General features: G+C 45.5%; 1 protein-coding gene across 1 annotated transcript; it reads left to right on the forward strand.

Moving 5' to 3' along the window:
• The first annotated feature begins 14862 nt into the window (after positions 1-14862).
• Positions 14863-16828, forward strand: LOC124033312 (NFU1 iron-sulfur cluster scaffold homolog, mitochondrial-like). The gene is made up of 3 exons (XM_046345303.1): positions 14863-15234; positions 15350-15524; positions 15731-16828. Exons 1-3 carry the CDS (start codon positions 15203-15205, stop codon positions 15764-15766), a joined length of 243 nt encoding a protein of 80 aa, XP_046201259.1. The 5' UTR covers positions 14863-15202; the 3' UTR covers positions 15767-16828.
• The last annotated feature ends 634 nt before the right edge of the window (positions 16829-17462 follow it).

Below are 17462 nucleotides of genomic sequence, written 5' to 3' on the forward strand. Positions count from 1 at the left end.
AACTGACCTCCAAGGAACTGCACGGATCTACAAAGACCCACGTTTGGAAATGCTTTTTAATTATACGTTAAATTCATGTTATTTAATTTAAAGACTATACCTACCAACAATCGACAGAGTAAGTTGAAATTGAATTTTATTTAACTTCTGTCTTCCGGCTGACTAACATTTGTTTGCCAGCTAATTGCTATTGTGTGAAGTTTAGTTGTTAAAATCGTTCTTTTGTATGTCAATTCCTGAACATAATATCAAGTCTTTGACTGTCTTTGATTTATGACTGACTTGTATAGGAACGAATAGTGGCTGATTTATACAGCAAGCCTCACCTGCTGAAACCTAAAAGCACCCATATCAAAATACTTGTCATGCAAAGCTTGCATTTGATGAACACGAATTTGTTGTATGTCCTTATGTAAAGATAAATAAATTAATGCAAAGCAAGTCATTTTAATAGTTTTAATTTGTTGCATTTGTTTATGATCATGAGACACACCCATATGTAATGAATGTTATAAGATGCACCTTTCATCTACCTTGTGGTTGTGTATCATTATAGGAAGGCAATACACAACATTTAACATTACATTTAAGTCATTTAGCAGACGCTCTTATCCAGAGCGACTTACAAATTGGTGCATTCACCTTATGACATCCAGTGGAACAGTCACTTTACAATAGTGCATCTAAATCTTAAAGGGGGGTGAGAAGGATTACTTATATCCTAGGTATTCCTTAAAGAGGTGGGGTTTCAGGTGTCTCCGGAAGGTGGTGATTGACTCCGCTGTCCTGGCGTCGTGAGGGAGTTTGTTCCACCATTGGGGGCCAGAGCAGCGAACAGTTTTGACTGGGCTGAGCGGGAACTGTACTTCCTCAGTGGTAGGGAGGCGAGCAGGCCAGAGGTGGATGAACGCAGTGCCCTTGTTTGGGTGTAGGGCCTGATCAGAGCCTGGAGGTACTGAGGTGCCGTTCCCCTCACAGCTCCGTAGGCAAGCACCATGGTCTTGTAGCGGATGCGAGCTTCAACTGGAAGCCAGTGGAGAGAGCGGAGGAGCGGGGTGACGTGAGAGAACTTGGGAAGGTTGAACACCAGACGGGCTGCAGCGTTCTGGATGAGTTGTAGGGGTTTAATGGCACAGGCAGGGAGCCCAGCCAACAGCGAGTTGCAGTAATCCAGACGGGAGATGACAAGTGCCTGGATTAGGACCTGCGCCGCTTCCTGTGTGAGGCAGGGTCGTACTCTGTGGATGTTGTAGAGCATGAACCTACAGGAACGGGCCACCGCCTTGATGTTAGTTGAGAACGACAGGGTGTTGTCCAGGATCACGCCAAGGTTCTTAGCGCTCTGGGAGGAGGACACAATGGAGTTGTCAACCGTGATGGCGAGATCATGGAACGGGCAGTCCTTCCCCGGGAGGAAGAGCAGCTCCGTCTTGCCGAGGTTCAGCTTGAGGTGGTGATCCGTCATCCACACTGATATGTCTGCCAGACATGCAGAGATGCGATTCGCCACCTGGTCATCAGAAGGGGGAAAGGAGAAGATTAATTGTGTGTCGTCTGCATAGCAATGATAGGAGAGACCATGTGAGGTTATGACAGAGCCAAGTGACTTGGTGTATAGCGAGAATAGGAGAGGGCCTAGAACAGAGCCCTGGGGGACACCAGTGGTGAGAGCGCGTGGTGAGGAGACAGATTCTCGCCACGCCACCTGGTAGGAGCGACCTGTCAGGTAGGACGCAATCCAAGCGTGGGCCGCGCCGGAGATGCCCAACTCGGAGAGGGTGGAGAGGAGGATCTGATGGTTCACAGTATCGAAGGCAGCCGATAGGTCTAGAAGGATGAGAGCAGAGGAGAGAGAGTTAGGTTTAGCAGTGCGGAGCGCCTCCGTGATACAGAGAAGAGCAGTCTCAGTTGAATGACTAGTCTTGAAACCTGACTGATTTGGATCAAGAAGGTCATTCAGAGAGAGATAGCGGGAGAGCTGGCCAAGGACGGCACGTTCAAGAGTTTTGGAGAGAAAAGAAAGAAGGGATACTGGTCTGTAGTTGTTGACATCGGAGGGATCGAGTGTAGGTTTTTTCAGAAGGGGTGCAACTCTCGCTCTCTTGAATTTTGCTTACATAAAAATACAAGGACGGTTTCCGCCCTCAGCGGAGTTTAAGGAAATTGAGTCACTGTTTAGAAACATCACAAACATGGTGACTTACAGGCAGGTCAGGAGGTTGTTGGGTATTTCTCTAAGAATTTCAAGTCTAAGTTTTCCTCTCTGTGGATTCGTTGAGTACTGAAGATATCTATTAAGCTGTAGGAATGCATGTTTTCACGTTATTTCTATCACTTTGTGTTCCTCAACTGATAGTAAGTAAGCCGCTAGCTAACGTTAGCTAGCTATAGGAGCTCTTATCATTTTCATAACCCACCGCATAAGGAGGTGGTTCTGATTTGTACGTTTGCTTCAAAACCACTAAAGGATTATGGTCTGTGAAGACCAGTATAGGCAAGGCACTGGGGCCCACATATACTTCAAAAAACTGTAAGGCTAGCAATGAAGCCAGCATCTCTTGTTCAATGGTGGAGTAGCTTGACTGACACGAGCTGAACTTACGGGAGAAGAATCTGACGGACCGATCGACTCCCTCATCTTCCTGCAAAAGAATTCCACCCACCCCCACTATACTAGCGTCAACCTCCAACTTAAAAGGCTTATCAAAGTTGGGGTGGCTAGCACTGGGACACTACAAAGTAGCGCTTTGGCAAACTCAAAAGCATAGTTACAGTCCTGGTACCACTTAAATGGTACTTTGGGACTAAGCAGCAATGTATGGGGAGCTACTACCGTCGAATAATTCTTGAATGTATCTAGTACCCTACCATCCCCAGGAATCTGCGCAACTGGCGGCGAGTCGTGGGAGCAGGAAAAGCAACGATTGCTTCCACTTTGCCAGTTACTGGGCACACTTGACCACGCCCCACCTGTTTCCCTAAGTCTCACAGTAGCCTTCCCAAACTCCAAATTGAGGGTTAAAAAAGCATTCTCCAACCGCTGAAACACACTTTTCAAGGTGGTGTGATTTATTTTTTATTTCACCTTTTATTTAACCAGGTAGGCTAGTTGAGAACAAGTTCTCATTTGCAACTGCGACCTGGCCAAGATAAAGCATAGCAGTGTGAACAGACAACACAGAGATACACATGGAGTAAACAATTAACGAGTCAATAACACAGTAGAAAAAAAGGGGAGTCTATATACAATGTGTGCAAAGGGCATGAGGAGGTAGGTGAATAATTACAATTTTGCAGATTAACACTGGAGTGATAAATGATCAGATGATCATGTACAGGTAGAGATATTGGTGTGCAAAAGAGCAGAAAGGTAAATAAATAAAAACTGGGGATGAGGTAGGTGAAAATGGGTGGGCTATTTACCAATAGACTATGTACAGCTGCAGCGATCGGTTAGCTGCTCAGATAGCTGATGTTTGAAGTTGGTGAGGGAGATAAAAGTCTCCAACTTCAGCGATTTTTGCAATTCGTTCCAGTCACCGGCAGCAGAGTACTGGAACGAAAGGCGGCTGAATGAGGTGTTGGCTTTAGGGATGATCAGTGAGATACACCTGCTGGAGCGCGTGCTACGGATGGGTGTTGCCATCGTGACCAGTGAACTGAGATAAGGCGGAGCTTTACCTAGCATGGCCTTGTAGATGACCTGGAGCCAGTGGGTCTGGCGACGAATATGTAGCGAGGGCCAGCCGACTAGAGCATACAAGTCGCAGTGGTGGGTGGTATAAGGTGCTTTAGCAACAAAACGGATGGCACTGTGATAAACTGCATCCAGTTTGCTGAGTAGAGTGTTGGAAGCAATTTTGTAGATGACATCGCCGAAGTCGAGGATCGGTAGGATAGTCAGTTTTACTAGGGTAAGCTTGGCAGCGTGAGTGAAGGAGGCTTTGTTGCGGAATAGAAAGCCGACTCTTGATTTGATTTTCGATTGGAGATGTTTGATATGAGTCTGGAAGGAGAGTTTGCAGTCTAGCCAGACACCTAGGTACTTATAGATGTCCACATATTCAAGGTCGGAACCATCCAGGGTGGTGATGCTAGTCGGGCATGCGGGTGCAGGCAGCGATCGGTTGAAAAGCATGCATTTGGTTTTACTAGCGTTTAAGAGCAGTTGGAGGCCACGGAAGGAGTGTTGTATGGCATTGAAGCTCGTTTGGAGGTTAGATAGTACAGTGTCCAATGACTGGCCGAAAGTATATAGAATGGTGTCGTCTGCGTAGAGGTGGAACAGGGAATCGCCCGCAGCAAGAGCAACATCATTGATATATACAGAGAAAAGAGTCGGCCCGAGAATTGAACCCTGTGGCACCCCCATAGAGACTGCCAGAGGACCGGACAGCATGCCCTCCGATTTGACACACTGAACTCTGTCTGCAAAGTAATTGGTGAACCAGGCAAGGCAGTCATCCAAAAACCGAGGCTACTGAGTCTGCCGATAAGAATATGGTGATTGACAGAGTCGAAAGCCTTGGCAAGGTCGATGAAGACGGCTGCACAGTACTGTCTTTTATCAATGGCGGTTATGATATCGTTTAGTACCTTGTGTGGCTGAGGTGCACCCGTGACCGGCTCGGAAACCAGATTGCACAGCGGAGAAGGTACGGTGGGATTCGAGATGGTCAGTGATCTGTTTGTTGACTTGGCTTTCGAAGACCTTTGATAGGCAGGGCAGAATGGATATAGGTCTGTAACAGTTTGGGTCCAGGGTGTCTCCCCCCCTTGAAGAGGGGGATGACTGAGGCAGCTTTCCAATCCTTGGGGATCTCAGACGATATGAGAGGTTGAACAGGCTGGTAATAGGGGTTGCCACAATGGCGGCGGATAGTTTCAGAAATAGAGGTTCCGGATGGTCAAGCCCAGCTGATTTATACGGGTCCAGGTTTTGCAGCTCTTTCAGAACATCTGCTATCTGGATTTGGGTAAAGGAGAACCTGGTGAGGCTTGGGCGAGGAGCTGCGGGGGGGGGGGGGTGGAGCTGTTGGCCGAGGTAGGAGTAGCCAGGCGGAAGGCATGGCCAGCCTTTGAGAAATGCTTGTTGAAGTTTTCAATAATCATGGATTTATTGGTGGTGACCGTGTTACCTAGCCTCAGTGCAGTGGGCAGCTGGGAGGAGGTGCTCTTGTTCTCCATGGACTTCAGTGTCCCAGAACAGTGTCCCAGAACTTTTGGGAGTTGGAGCTACAGGATGCAAACTTCTGCCTGAAGAAGCTGGCCTTAGCTTTCCTGACTGACTGCGTGTATTGGTTCCTGACTTCCCTGAACAGTTGCATATCGCGGGGACTATTTGATGCTATTGCAGTCCGCCACAGGATGTTTTTGTGCTGGTCGAGGGCAGTCAGGTCTGGAGTGAACCAAGGGCTGTATCTGTTCTTAGTTCTGCATTTCTTGAACGGAGCATGCTTATCTAAAATGGTGAGGAAGTTACTCTTAAAGAATGACCAGGCATCCTCAACTGACGGGATGAGGTCAATGTCCTTCCAGGATACCCGGGCCAGGTCGATTAGAAAGGCCTGCTCACAGAAGTGTTTTAGGGAGCGTTTGACAGTGATGATGGGTGGTCGTTTGACTGCGGCTCCGTAGCGGATACAGGCAATGAGGCAGTGATCGCTGAGATCCTGGTTGAAGACAGCGGGGGTGTATTTGGAGGGCCAGTTGGTCAGGATGACGTCTATGAGGGTGCCCTTGCTTACAGAGTTAGGGTTGTACCTGGTGGGTTCCTTGATAATTTGTGTGAGATTGAGGGCATCTAGCTTAGATTGTAGGACTGCCGGGGTGTTAAGCATATCCAAGTTTAGGTCACCTAACAGAACCAACTCTGAAGCTAGATGGGGGGCAATCAATTCACAAATGGTGACCAGGGCACAGCTGGGAGCTGAGGGGGGTCGGTAGCAGGCGGCAACAGTGAGAGACTTATTTCTGGAGAGAGTAATTTTCAAAATTAGTAGTTCGAACTGTTTGGGTAGGACCTGGAAAATATGACATTACTATGCAGGCCATCTCTGCAGTAGACTGCAACTCCTCCCCCTTTGGCAGTTCTATCTTGTCGGAAGATGTTCTAGTTTGGTATGGAAATCTCTGAATTTTTGGTGGCCTTCCTGAGCCAGGATTCAGACACTGCAAGGACATCAGGGTTAGCAGAGTGTGCTAAAGCAGTGAGTAAAACAAACTTGGTCCTTCTGTAGCTCAGTTGGTAGAGCATGGCGCTTGTAACGCCAGGGTAGTGGGTTCGATCCCCGGGACCACCCATACGTAGAATGTATGCACACATGACTGTAAGTTGCTTTGGATAAAAGCGTCTGCTAAATGGCATTTATTATTATTATTATTATTATTAACTTAGGGAGGAGGCTTCTGATGTTGACATGCATGAAACCAAGGCTTTTTTGATCACAGAAGTCAACAAATGAGGGTGCCTGGGGACATGCAGGGCCTGGGTTTACCTCCACATCACCTGCGGAACAGAGAAGGAGTAGTATGAGGGTGCGGCTAAAGGCTATCAAAACTGGTCGCTTAGAGCGTTGGGGACAGAGAATAAGAGGAGCAGGTTTCTGGGCATGGTAGAATATATTCAGGGCATAATGCGCAGACAGGGGTATGGTTGGGTGCGGGTACAACGGAGGTAAGCCCAGGCACTGGGTGATGATGTTTGTTGAAGGTTGTATCTGTGGACATGCTGGTTGTAATGGGTGAGGTCACTGCATGTGTGGGAGGTGGGACAAAGGAGCTATCAGGGGTATGAGGAGTGGGACTAGGGGCTCCATTGTGAACTAAAACAATGATGATCAGACCAAGCAGACGAATGAAACACCACATCGTCAAGGTAAGCAGTACATTTGGAAACATCTGCGAACACAATGTTAACTGGGCACTGAAAAGTAGCAGGTGCAATACACATTCCAAATGGCATCACATTGTATTGTACGACATTATCAGGTGTAACGAAAGCCGAGATGTCAGAAGAGGCACCTGCCAGTAACCTTTTAGCAAATCTAATTTATGCAGCAGAGCCAATTCTATCAATGCAGTCATCCAAGCGTGGTAGAGGAAAATAATCAGACTTCGTAACGGCATTTACACGACGATAGTCCATACATAAGCGGGACATACCGTCAGCCTTAGGAACGAGAATACACAGGGAACTCCAGGAGCTGTTACTGGGTTTTGCCATGTCATTCTGTAATAAATAAGCTCACTTTTCATTACCTCCCTTTTCTTAGCATTAATCCGGTACGGATGCAGACGTATAGGAGCAGCATTCCCCACATCCACGTCATGTTCCAAGATGGATGTGCGACTTGGAACGCCCTGAAACACATTGAGAACTATTTATCAATAGGATAAGATCATTAGTTTGATTGTTATCCAAATGTTGAATTTGAGAGGTTAACTTTTTCAGCATCGCTGAATTATATAAGCATTACACTGCTGTAATGTATGGCGTAACTCCAACCCGTCCTCCTTATCCTCTTCTTGGTCCCAGCCAGGCTTCAGCACTACCGCAGCCACACTGGAGACGGAGCGCTGGACCTGCTTACCTGAGGAGCTGTCTGGAGAGTTACGTATATAATATGCTTTCAGCATGTTAACATGACACACATGGGAAGAACGCCTACGATCTGTGGTCTTTATCACATAATTGATGTGACTGAGTTACTTTTCCACAAGATATGGCCCAGAAAAATGTGCCGACAGAGATGAGCCAGGGATTGGCAACAAAACTACAACTTGATCCCCTGTTGCAAAAGAACGGCCAACAGCATCTTTGTCATAATGTAACTTCATGCGGTTTTGAGACGAGGAGAGAGACTTTTGGGCTAACGCACATGCGACGTGCAGTCTCTCGCATCTTACTGACATAATCCAACACATTTTTAGGGGTGCTACTAGGTGTAGGAGATAGGATATGCTCCTTCAAAACTCTTAGCGGACCCTGTGGGGTGTGTCCAAACACAAGGTCAGCAGGGCTGAACACTAAGGACTCCTGTATTGTTTCTCTGATAGCAAATAGGACAAAGGGCACCCCCTTATCCCAATCGGTACTGGTATCCATGCAATACTTGCGTAGCATCGCCTTTATCGTCTGATGCCAGCATTCGAGGGCCCCTTGACTGGATGATACGGACTGGAGACCTGATGGGAAATACAGTGTCTTTAACACATTTGAGAACAGTTTTGACAAAGTTGGTTCCCTGATCAATTTGGATTACTTTAGGGAGTCCAAATGTTGCCCAAATGTTGCACTATTGCCTTCACCACAGTCTTAGCCGTTATAGTACAGAGAGTCATAGCCTCTGGGTATCGAGTAGCACTGCACATTGTTAGTAAGAACTGGTTACCTGACCTGGTTTTCGGCAACAGACCTACACAATCGAGTATCACTCATTCAAACGGTTCCCCCACCACAGGAATCGGGCAGAGCGGCGCACGAGGAACTGTTTGATTTGCTTTCCCAGTGAGTTGACATACATGACATGTTTTACAAAAGTGGACAACGTCAGACTTGAAACCCAGCCTGAAAAAATGTCAAAGGACTCGGTTATAAGTCTTTGTGATCCCCAAATGTTCGGACCACGCCTGGTCATGGGCGAGTGACAGCACGTGCTGTCAGAACGGTGTAGGAACAACCACTTGACACACTTCACTCCAGTCACTAACGGTGTCATGAGCTGCCCATTTACGCATCAAAACTGCTGCTTCCATAAAGTAGGCGGTCTCCTTAGTTTTTGCTTCCACAGTGGAAATTACCGAAACAAAACACTTGTGAAGACAATGTCAAAAAGGAGACATCAATCACTTTCTCGGGTTGAAAGACAAAAGAATGTCATGTAGTTGGTGAGCGATTTTGCTTTCCCCTGCCTTAGTTTTTACAGGGGTAAAAACCATCGGCCTTGCAGAAGGAATACTCAGTGCATTGTCTTCTACTTCAACCTTCTCAAAAATGGAACTAGTCAAATCCACCACATCTCCTAGCTTGTGAGATTGTGCCCTTGTTAAAACACAAGCAAGAAAAACATGGGGAAATGCTTGAACCAATTTATCATCTGTAGTTTTGATTTCTGGGTTGTCTACTACCTCTAACACAGGAGTGATGTTACCACCAGCGATATTGTTTCCTAGTAGCAATGTGACTCCTTTTACTGGCAGTGTAGACACTACACCAACATGGAAATGTCCTGATACCAAGTCTGACACTGTGGATCCAGTGTAATGGTACATTTACATTACATTTAAGTCATTTAGCAGAGGCTCTTATCCAGAGCGACTTACAAATTGGTGCATTCACCTTATGACATCCAGTGGGACAGTCACTTAACAGTAGTGCATCTAAAACTTAGGGGGTGGGGTGAGAGGGATTTAACCTATCTAGGTATTCCTTAAAGAGGTGGGGTTTCAGGTGTCTCCGGAAGGTGGTGATTGACTCCGCTGTCCTGGCGTCGTGAGGGAGTTTGTTCCACCATTGGGGGCCAGGGCAGCGAACAGTTTTGACTGGGCTGAGCGGGAGCTGTACTTCCTCAGTGGTAGGGAGGCGAGCAGGCCAGAGGTGGATGAAGCAGTGCCCTTGTTTGGGTGTAGGGCCTGATCAGAGCCTGGAGGTACTGAGGTGCCGTTCCCTCACAGCTCCGTAGGCAAGCACCATGGTCTTGTAGCGGATGCGAGCTTCAACTGGAAGCCAGTGGAAGAACGGAGGAGCGGGGTGACGTGAGAGAACTTGGGAAGGTTGAACACCAGACGGGCTGCGGCGTTCTGGATGAGTTGAAGGGTTTAATGGCACAGGCAGGGAGCCCAGCCAACAGCGAGTTGCAGTAATCCAGACGGGAGATGACAAGTGCCTGGATTAGGACCTGCGCCGCTTCCTGTGTGAGGCAGGGTCGTACTCTGCGGATGTTGTAGAGCATGAACCTACAGGAACGGGCCACCGCCTTGATGTTAGTTGAGAACGACAGGGTGTTGTCCAGGATCACGCCAAGGTTCTTGGCGCTCTGGGAGGAGGACACAATGGAGTTGTCGACCGTGATGGCGAGATCATGGAACGGGCAGTCCTTCCCGGGAAGAAGAGCAGCTCCGTCTTGCCGAGGTTCAGCTTGAGGTGGTGATCCGTCATCCACACTGATATGTCTGCCAGACATGCAGAGATGCGATTCGCCACCTGGTCATCAGAAGGGGAAAGGAGAAGATTAATTGTGTGTCGTCTGCATAGCAATGATAAGAGAGACCATGTGAGGTTATGACAGAGCCAAGTGACTTGGTGTATAGCGAGAATAGGAGAGGGCCAAGAACAGAGCCCTGGGGGACACCAGTGGTGAGAGCGCGTGGTGAGGAGACAGATTCTCGCCACGCCACCTGGTAGGAGCGACCTGTCAGGTAGGACGCAATCCAGCGTGGGCCGCGCCGGAGATGCCCAACTCGGAGAGGGTGGAGAGGAGGATCTGATGGTTCACAGTATCGAAGGCAGCCGATAGATCTAGAAGGATGAGAGCAGAGGAGAGAGAGTTAGCTTTAGCAGTGCGGAGCGCCTCCGTGATACAGAGGAGAGCAGTCTCAGTTGAATGACTAGTCTTGAAACCTGACTGATTTGGATCAAGAAGGTCATTCAGAGAGAGATAGCGGAGAGCTGGCCAAGGACGGCACGTTCAAGAGTTTTGGAGAGAAAAGAAAGAAGGGATACTGGTCTGTAATTGTTGACATCGGAGGGATCGAGTGTAGGTTTTTTCAGAAGGGGTGCAACTCTCGCTCTCTTGAAGACGGAAGGGACGTAGCCAACGGTCAGGGATGAGTTGATGAGCGAGGTGAGGTAAGGAGAAGGTCTCCGGAAATGGTCTGAGAAGAGAGGGGGGATAGGGTCAAGCGGGCAGGTTGTTGGGCGGCCGGCCGTCACAAGACGCGAGATTTCATCTGGAGAGAGAGGGGAGAAAGAGGTCAGAGCACAGGGTAGGGCAGTGTGAGCAGAACCAGCGGTGTCGTTTGACTTAGCAAACGAGGATCGGATGTCGTCGACCTTCTTTTCAAAATGGTTGTGAAGTCATCTGCAGAGAGGGAGGAGGGGGGGAGGGGGCGGAGGATTCAGGAGGGAGGAGAAGGTGGCAAAGAGCTTCCTAGGGTTAGAGGCAGATGCTTGGAATTTAGCGTGGTAGAAAGTGGCTTTAGCAGCAGAGACAGAGGAGGAAAATGTAGAGAGGAGGGAGTGAAAGGATGCCAGGTCCGCAGGGAGGCGAGTTTTCCTCCATTTCCGCTCGGCTGCCCGGAGCCCTGTTCTGTGAGCTCGCAATGAGTCATCGAGCCACGGAGCGGGAGGGGAGGACCGAGCCGGCCTGGAGGATAGGGGACATAGAGAGTCAAGGGATGCAGAGAGGGAGGAGAGGAGGGTACAAGTACGGTTTTTGTCTCTATACCCTATAATATGACATGCGAGCCACAATACGTTTCAGGAGACCAGGGTAAAGCATCAGTAACGATTACTGACTGCGCCGCCCGGTGTCGCGTAAGATTTGTATGTGCTTTTAATCTGCTTGTTCTCCAGTTAAGGAAACACAACTGGCAGAGATAGCTCAGTTGGTAGAGCATGGCGCTTGTAACGCCAGGGTAGTGGGTTCGATCCCCGGGACCACCCATACGTAGAATGTATGCACACATGACTGTAAGTCGCTTTGGATAAAAGCGTCTGCTAAATGGCATATATTATTATTATTATTATTATTATTATAGATAAACGGAGCATGGATGGGATCCGGTTTCCTAAATGCTGAATCAATAACTCTGTCCAACGGACGAGCCAAAGACTGGACTAAACCCACGCTTTTCAATTTAGGGGATGGTGACAGGGACTGTGTTGGTGTATTTTTCAAAAACCGGGCAGTCTGCAATCATTCGACCTTTTTGGTGACAGTAAAAACCTTCACTGATTTTGTGAAAAGGCTTAGGGTCGTCGACGGAAAAGCGACCCGATCGAGGCACTGATGTAATCATTCAGCCTTCAAAACGAAGTGCACCAAAGACGGTCTTGTGTGTCAAAGCGTACTCATCTGCCAACACTGCTGCCTGGGCCACTTTCTGTTCATTTAAATGAACTACAATTCTATCACGGAGGTTGCTTTTAAAATCCTCCAACAGCATCAACTCCCGAATATCAGCAAAGGTGTTAGCTTTGCTGGCTGAACCCCAGCGATTACACAGAGACTTTGTCCCTAGAAAACTCAACAAAAGTACAGTGTGTATATACAGTGCCTTTGGAAAGTGTTCAGATCCCTTGACGTTTTCCACATTTTGCTACAATAACCTTATTCTAAAATGAATGAATTAAATAAAAATCCTCAGCAATCTAGACCCAATACCCCGTGATGACAAAGCAAAAACAGGTTTTGAGAAATTTCTAAATATAAAACTATTTACATACAGTACCAGTCAAAAGTTTGGACATCTACTCATTCCAGGGTTTTTCTTTATTTTATTTTTACTATTTTCTACATTTGAAAATAATACTGAATACTTCAAGTATGAATAGATCAAGTTACTACACAAATCATGTAGTAACCAAAAAAGTGTTAAATAAATCTAAATATATTTTATATTTGAGATTCTTTGCCTTGATGACAGCTTTACACACTTTGCATTCTTTCAACCAGCTTCATGGGTAATCACCTGGAAGGCGTTGCAATAAACAGGTGTGCCTTGTTAGGTCATTTGTGGAATTTCTTTCTTTAATGCGTTTTGAGCCAATCAGTTGTGTTGTGACAAGGTAGGGGTGGTATACAGAAGATGGCCCTATTTGGTAAAAGACCAAGTCCATGTTATGGCAAGAACAGCTAAAATAAGCAAAGAGAAACAACAGTCCATACTTAAATTAAGACATGAAGGTCAGTCAATCTGGAAAATGTCAAGAACTTTTAAAGTTCCTTCAAGTGCAGTCGCAAAAACCATCAAGCGCTATGACAACTAGATCCCATGAAGACTGCAAGCGGAAAGGAAGACCCAGAGTTACCTCTGCTGCAGGGGATAAGTTTATTAGAGTTACCAGCCTCAGAAATTGCAGGCCAAATAAATGCTTCACAGAGTTCAAGTAACAGACACATCTCAACATCAACTGTTCAGAGGAGACTGTGAATTAGGCCTTTGTGGTCAATTTGGTCAAATGTGGTCAAATTGCTGCAAACAAACCACTACTAAAGGACACCAATAAGAAGAAGATACTTGCTTGGGACAAGAAACACGAGCAATGGACAATAGACGGGTGGAAAATTTTATATTTTTGGTTCTGTGTCTTTGTGAGACGCAGAGTAGATAAATGTATGTGTAGTTCCCACCGTGAAGCATAGAGGAGATGTGATGGTGTGGAGGTGCTTTGCTGGTGACATTGTAATTTATTTATAATTCAAGACACACTTAACGAGCATGGCAACCACCATTCTGCAGCAGTACGCCATCCCATCTGCTTTGGGCTTAATGGGACTATCATTTGTTTTTCAACAGGACAATGACCCAACACATCTCCAGGCTGTGTAAGGGCTATTTGACCAGGGGAGGCCGTGCTGCATCGGATGACCTGGCCTCCACAATCACCCGACAACAACCCAATTGAGATGGTGTGGAATGAGTTGGACTGCAGAGTGAAGGAAAAGCAGCCAACAAGTGCTTGGCATACTGTATGTGGGAACTCCTTCAAGACTGTTTGAAAAGCATTCCAGGTGAAGCTGGTTGAGAGAATGCCAAGAGTGCAAATCTGTCAAGGGAAAGGGTGGCTCCTTTGAAGAATCTCATAAAATGTGGTTACTACATGATACCATAGGTGTTATTTCATTGTTTTGATATCTTCACTATTATTCTGCAATGTAGAAAATAGTAATAATAAAGAAAAAAATGTGTCAACTTCTGACTTGTACTGTAAGTATTCAGACCCTTTGCGCTGAGACTCCAAATTGAGCCCAGGTACATCCTGTTTCCATTGATTTGGAAAGGTACACACCTGTCTATAAATGGTCCCACAGTTGGTGCATGTCAGAGCAAAAACCAAGGAACCTTCCTGAAGGACAACCATCTCTGCAGCACTCCACCAATCAGGCCTTTATGGGTGTGGCTAGATGGAAGCCACTCCTCAGTAAAAGGCACATGACTGCCTGCTTGCAGTTTGCCTAAAGGCACCTAAACACTCAGACCATGAGAAACCGGATTCTCTGGTCTGATGAAACCATGATTCAACTCTTTGGCCTGAATGCGAAGCATCACGTCTGGAGGAATCCTGGCACCATCCCTACGGTGAAACATGGTGGTGGCAGCATCATGCTATAGGTATGTTTTTCAGTGGCAGGGACTGGGAGACTAGTCAGGCTTGAGGCAAAGATCAGTGGACCAAAGTACAGAGATCCTTGATGAAACCTTGCTCCAGGGTGCTCAGGACCTAAGCCTGGGGCGATGGTTCATCTTCCAACAGGACAACAACCCTAAGGATACAGCAAAAACAATGCAGGAGTGGCTTCGGGACCAGTCTCTGAATGTCCTTGAGTGGCCCAGCTAGAGCCTGGATTTGAACCTGATCGAACATCTCTGGAGATACCTGAAAATGGCTGCACAGCGACGCTTCCCATCCAACCTGACAGAGCTTGAGAAGATCTGTAGCTCAGTTGGTAGAGCATGGCGCTTGTAACGCCAGGGTAGTGGGTTCGATCCCTGGGACCACCCATACGTAGAATGTATGCACACATGACTGTAAGTCGCTTTGGATAAAAGCGTCTGCTAAATGGCATATATTATTATTATTATTATAGAAGAATGTGAGGAAGTCCCCAAATACAGGTGTGCCAAGCTTGTAGTGTCATACCCAAGAAGACTCTAGGCTGTAATCGCTGCCTAAGGTGCTTCAACAAAAAACTGAGTAAAGGGTCTGATTACTAATGTAAATGTGATGTATATTTTATAAATTCGCTAACATTTCTTAACCTGTTTTTAGTTTGTCATTATCGGGTATTGTGTGTAGATAGATGAGGTAAAAAAAAGAAAAAAAATCATTTTAGAATAAGGCTGTAACAAAACGTGGAAAATTTGAAGTGGGCAGAATACTTTCCGAAGGCACTGTCTGTTCTGTAAGTATATGTTTTCATGAACTGTTCCCTTTGTCTTCACAGCAACCTCAGATGATGATGATGAGGTGATTACTATGATCAAAGAGCATCTGGATACCCGAATCAGGTATTATTAGTTGTTCTATTTAGCCTTTTTCTGACATCTCCCTGTTCTCAGAAGTGTCTCTTTGCTCATTGCAGTATCGGTATTTATCAGGCTTAACTCATGTGGCTTCCCCCAGGCCCACAGTGCAGGAGGATGGTGGAGATGTCCTGTATTGCGGCTTTGAGGATGGCATTGTGAAGCTGAAGCTGCAGGACACCTGCACCAGTTGCCCCAGCTCCATGGTCACACTGAAGAGTGGCATCCAGAATATGTTGCAGTTCTATGTCCCTGAAGTGGAAGGGGTAGAGCAGGTTTGTACCCTGTACAAAATAACTTGCCTGTCGGTCCAGTTCTCAATTTCACAAGTCTAACCTAACATTTCATGTTCTTTTCACAAGACCAACCTAACATTTCATGTTATTTTCACAAGTCCAACCTAACATTTCATGTTATTTTCACAAGACCAACCTAACATTTCATGTTATTTTCACAAGACTCATTTCATGTTCTTTCCCAGGTGAAGGATGAGCAAGAGGAAGTTGTCCAAGGCTGAGTCCAATGGAATTGACTGACTTTACAGACATTCTTCTTACCCTCTCCCCTCCAGCACCCACTCCTGACTCCATCCTATAGTTGATTAATGAGCATCGTAGAGTCCTGTCTAAAGCACAGCAGTGGTAAAAGAAGAACTGCAGGGTTATTTGGAGAGATTTCTCATTGAACTTCATAGCAATTCTCAGAGATTGTCAGCTGTTAAGTCATTCTGGCTATGTGTTTCAGTGGGTAAGATGTACTGTCTTTGTCCTGCTGCTTGCTTTGATAGGCTTCTAAGGTGAAGGATTCCAGCTTGTCTGACGATTCATTTATTACAGTTTCTAGTATTATCACACCATATAACTCAGTAAGTATTGGTTATTACAGGCCCAATGCAGCCGTTTGTATATGCTTATCACCTCATTTCTGGGTAACAATTAAGTACCTTACTGTAAAAGATTTCCATTCAAATGGGCAAAATAGCTTTTTAGCAAAAAACGACATCAAGTAAGGATTTTGCAAAGGGGAGAATGGAGAACTAGCTGTCATTGTCAGAGAGGTTTGTAGCTCTTTATTGGTCTATTAATTTACCGCATGGTGATGTCACCATGGAAAGCAGAAACTCCCACACATGCAAACCTGCTGTTTAGAAAGTCCTGTGTAGATTGTATTTTCAACCAGCAGCTATCAGGAAATAACACTGATAAATTGTTTCACTCCTTTACAGTGTTTGGTTCATCAGCTGTTGTTCAATATATACATTTGGACTGCACTGAGCCTTTTAAAAAGCACAACTCCATCCATATACAACACAAATGTGCACATTGTATAATGTAAATAAATAAAATGCATTGAATTAAGTATGAAATTATTTTCTTTAAAATGTAGTTCTTTCTTGAACTGCACTGTTGGTTCAGAGCTTGTAAGTACGCATTTAAAGTCTACACGTTATGTTCGGCGCATGTGACAGTTTGATATGATTTGAAATTGCCAACCAAATAATCTGTCAACCTGACAGGGAAATGGTGCACAGATGGAGTATGGTCTGGAGGAAAGCTTGAGTTTGTGTTGGTTTTTAACTATGTTATTATTATGTGAATGTATAATAAGCAATTAAAAACACCTCTATAAATTATACATTTTTGTTGGGAATTTATCATCCACTAACACATCTCTGTCCAGTCCACGGTCTGTTAAAATAAGGTAGATCTAAAGTAACAAACAAATATGGTGACAAACATTTTATCAAACTAAACTGGGAATAAATATGGTTATTTTGAATAAATACAGTTAGTACTAGTAACCACAGACATAAACCCCACCTATTTCAATGTTTTATTTTTAAATGTGATTTTAAAACTAACCTTAACAAACTGCTAATATTATGCCTAACCTAAACCTTATATTAAGACCAAAACAGCAAATGTTAGTTTTCATGATTTTTTTACGATAATATAGCCACCAATAAATATTGGTTGGTTGGTTGACACTTCACAAATGTACTTTCCATCTCCTTTTTTAAAATTATTTTATTTATTTATTATTATTAACAACAAATCAATACAGAGAGGGAACACAAGTATATATAGATTAATGGACAATTGACCTAGGGGGTACACTATCACATTACACAAAGACCTTAAGGGACATGCATACACTTACAATTCTAATAGCTTTTTTTGTTAGTAGAGTATTTAATTGTCTTAAAATACAGT

Source organism: Oncorhynchus gorbuscha, linkage group LG04 (genome assembly GCF_021184085.1).
Source record: "Oncorhynchus gorbuscha isolate QuinsamMale2020 ecotype Even-year linkage group LG04, OgorEven_v1.0, whole genome shotgun sequence".
NCBI lineage: Eukaryota > Metazoa > Chordata > Actinopteri > Salmoniformes > Salmonidae > Oncorhynchus > Oncorhynchus gorbuscha.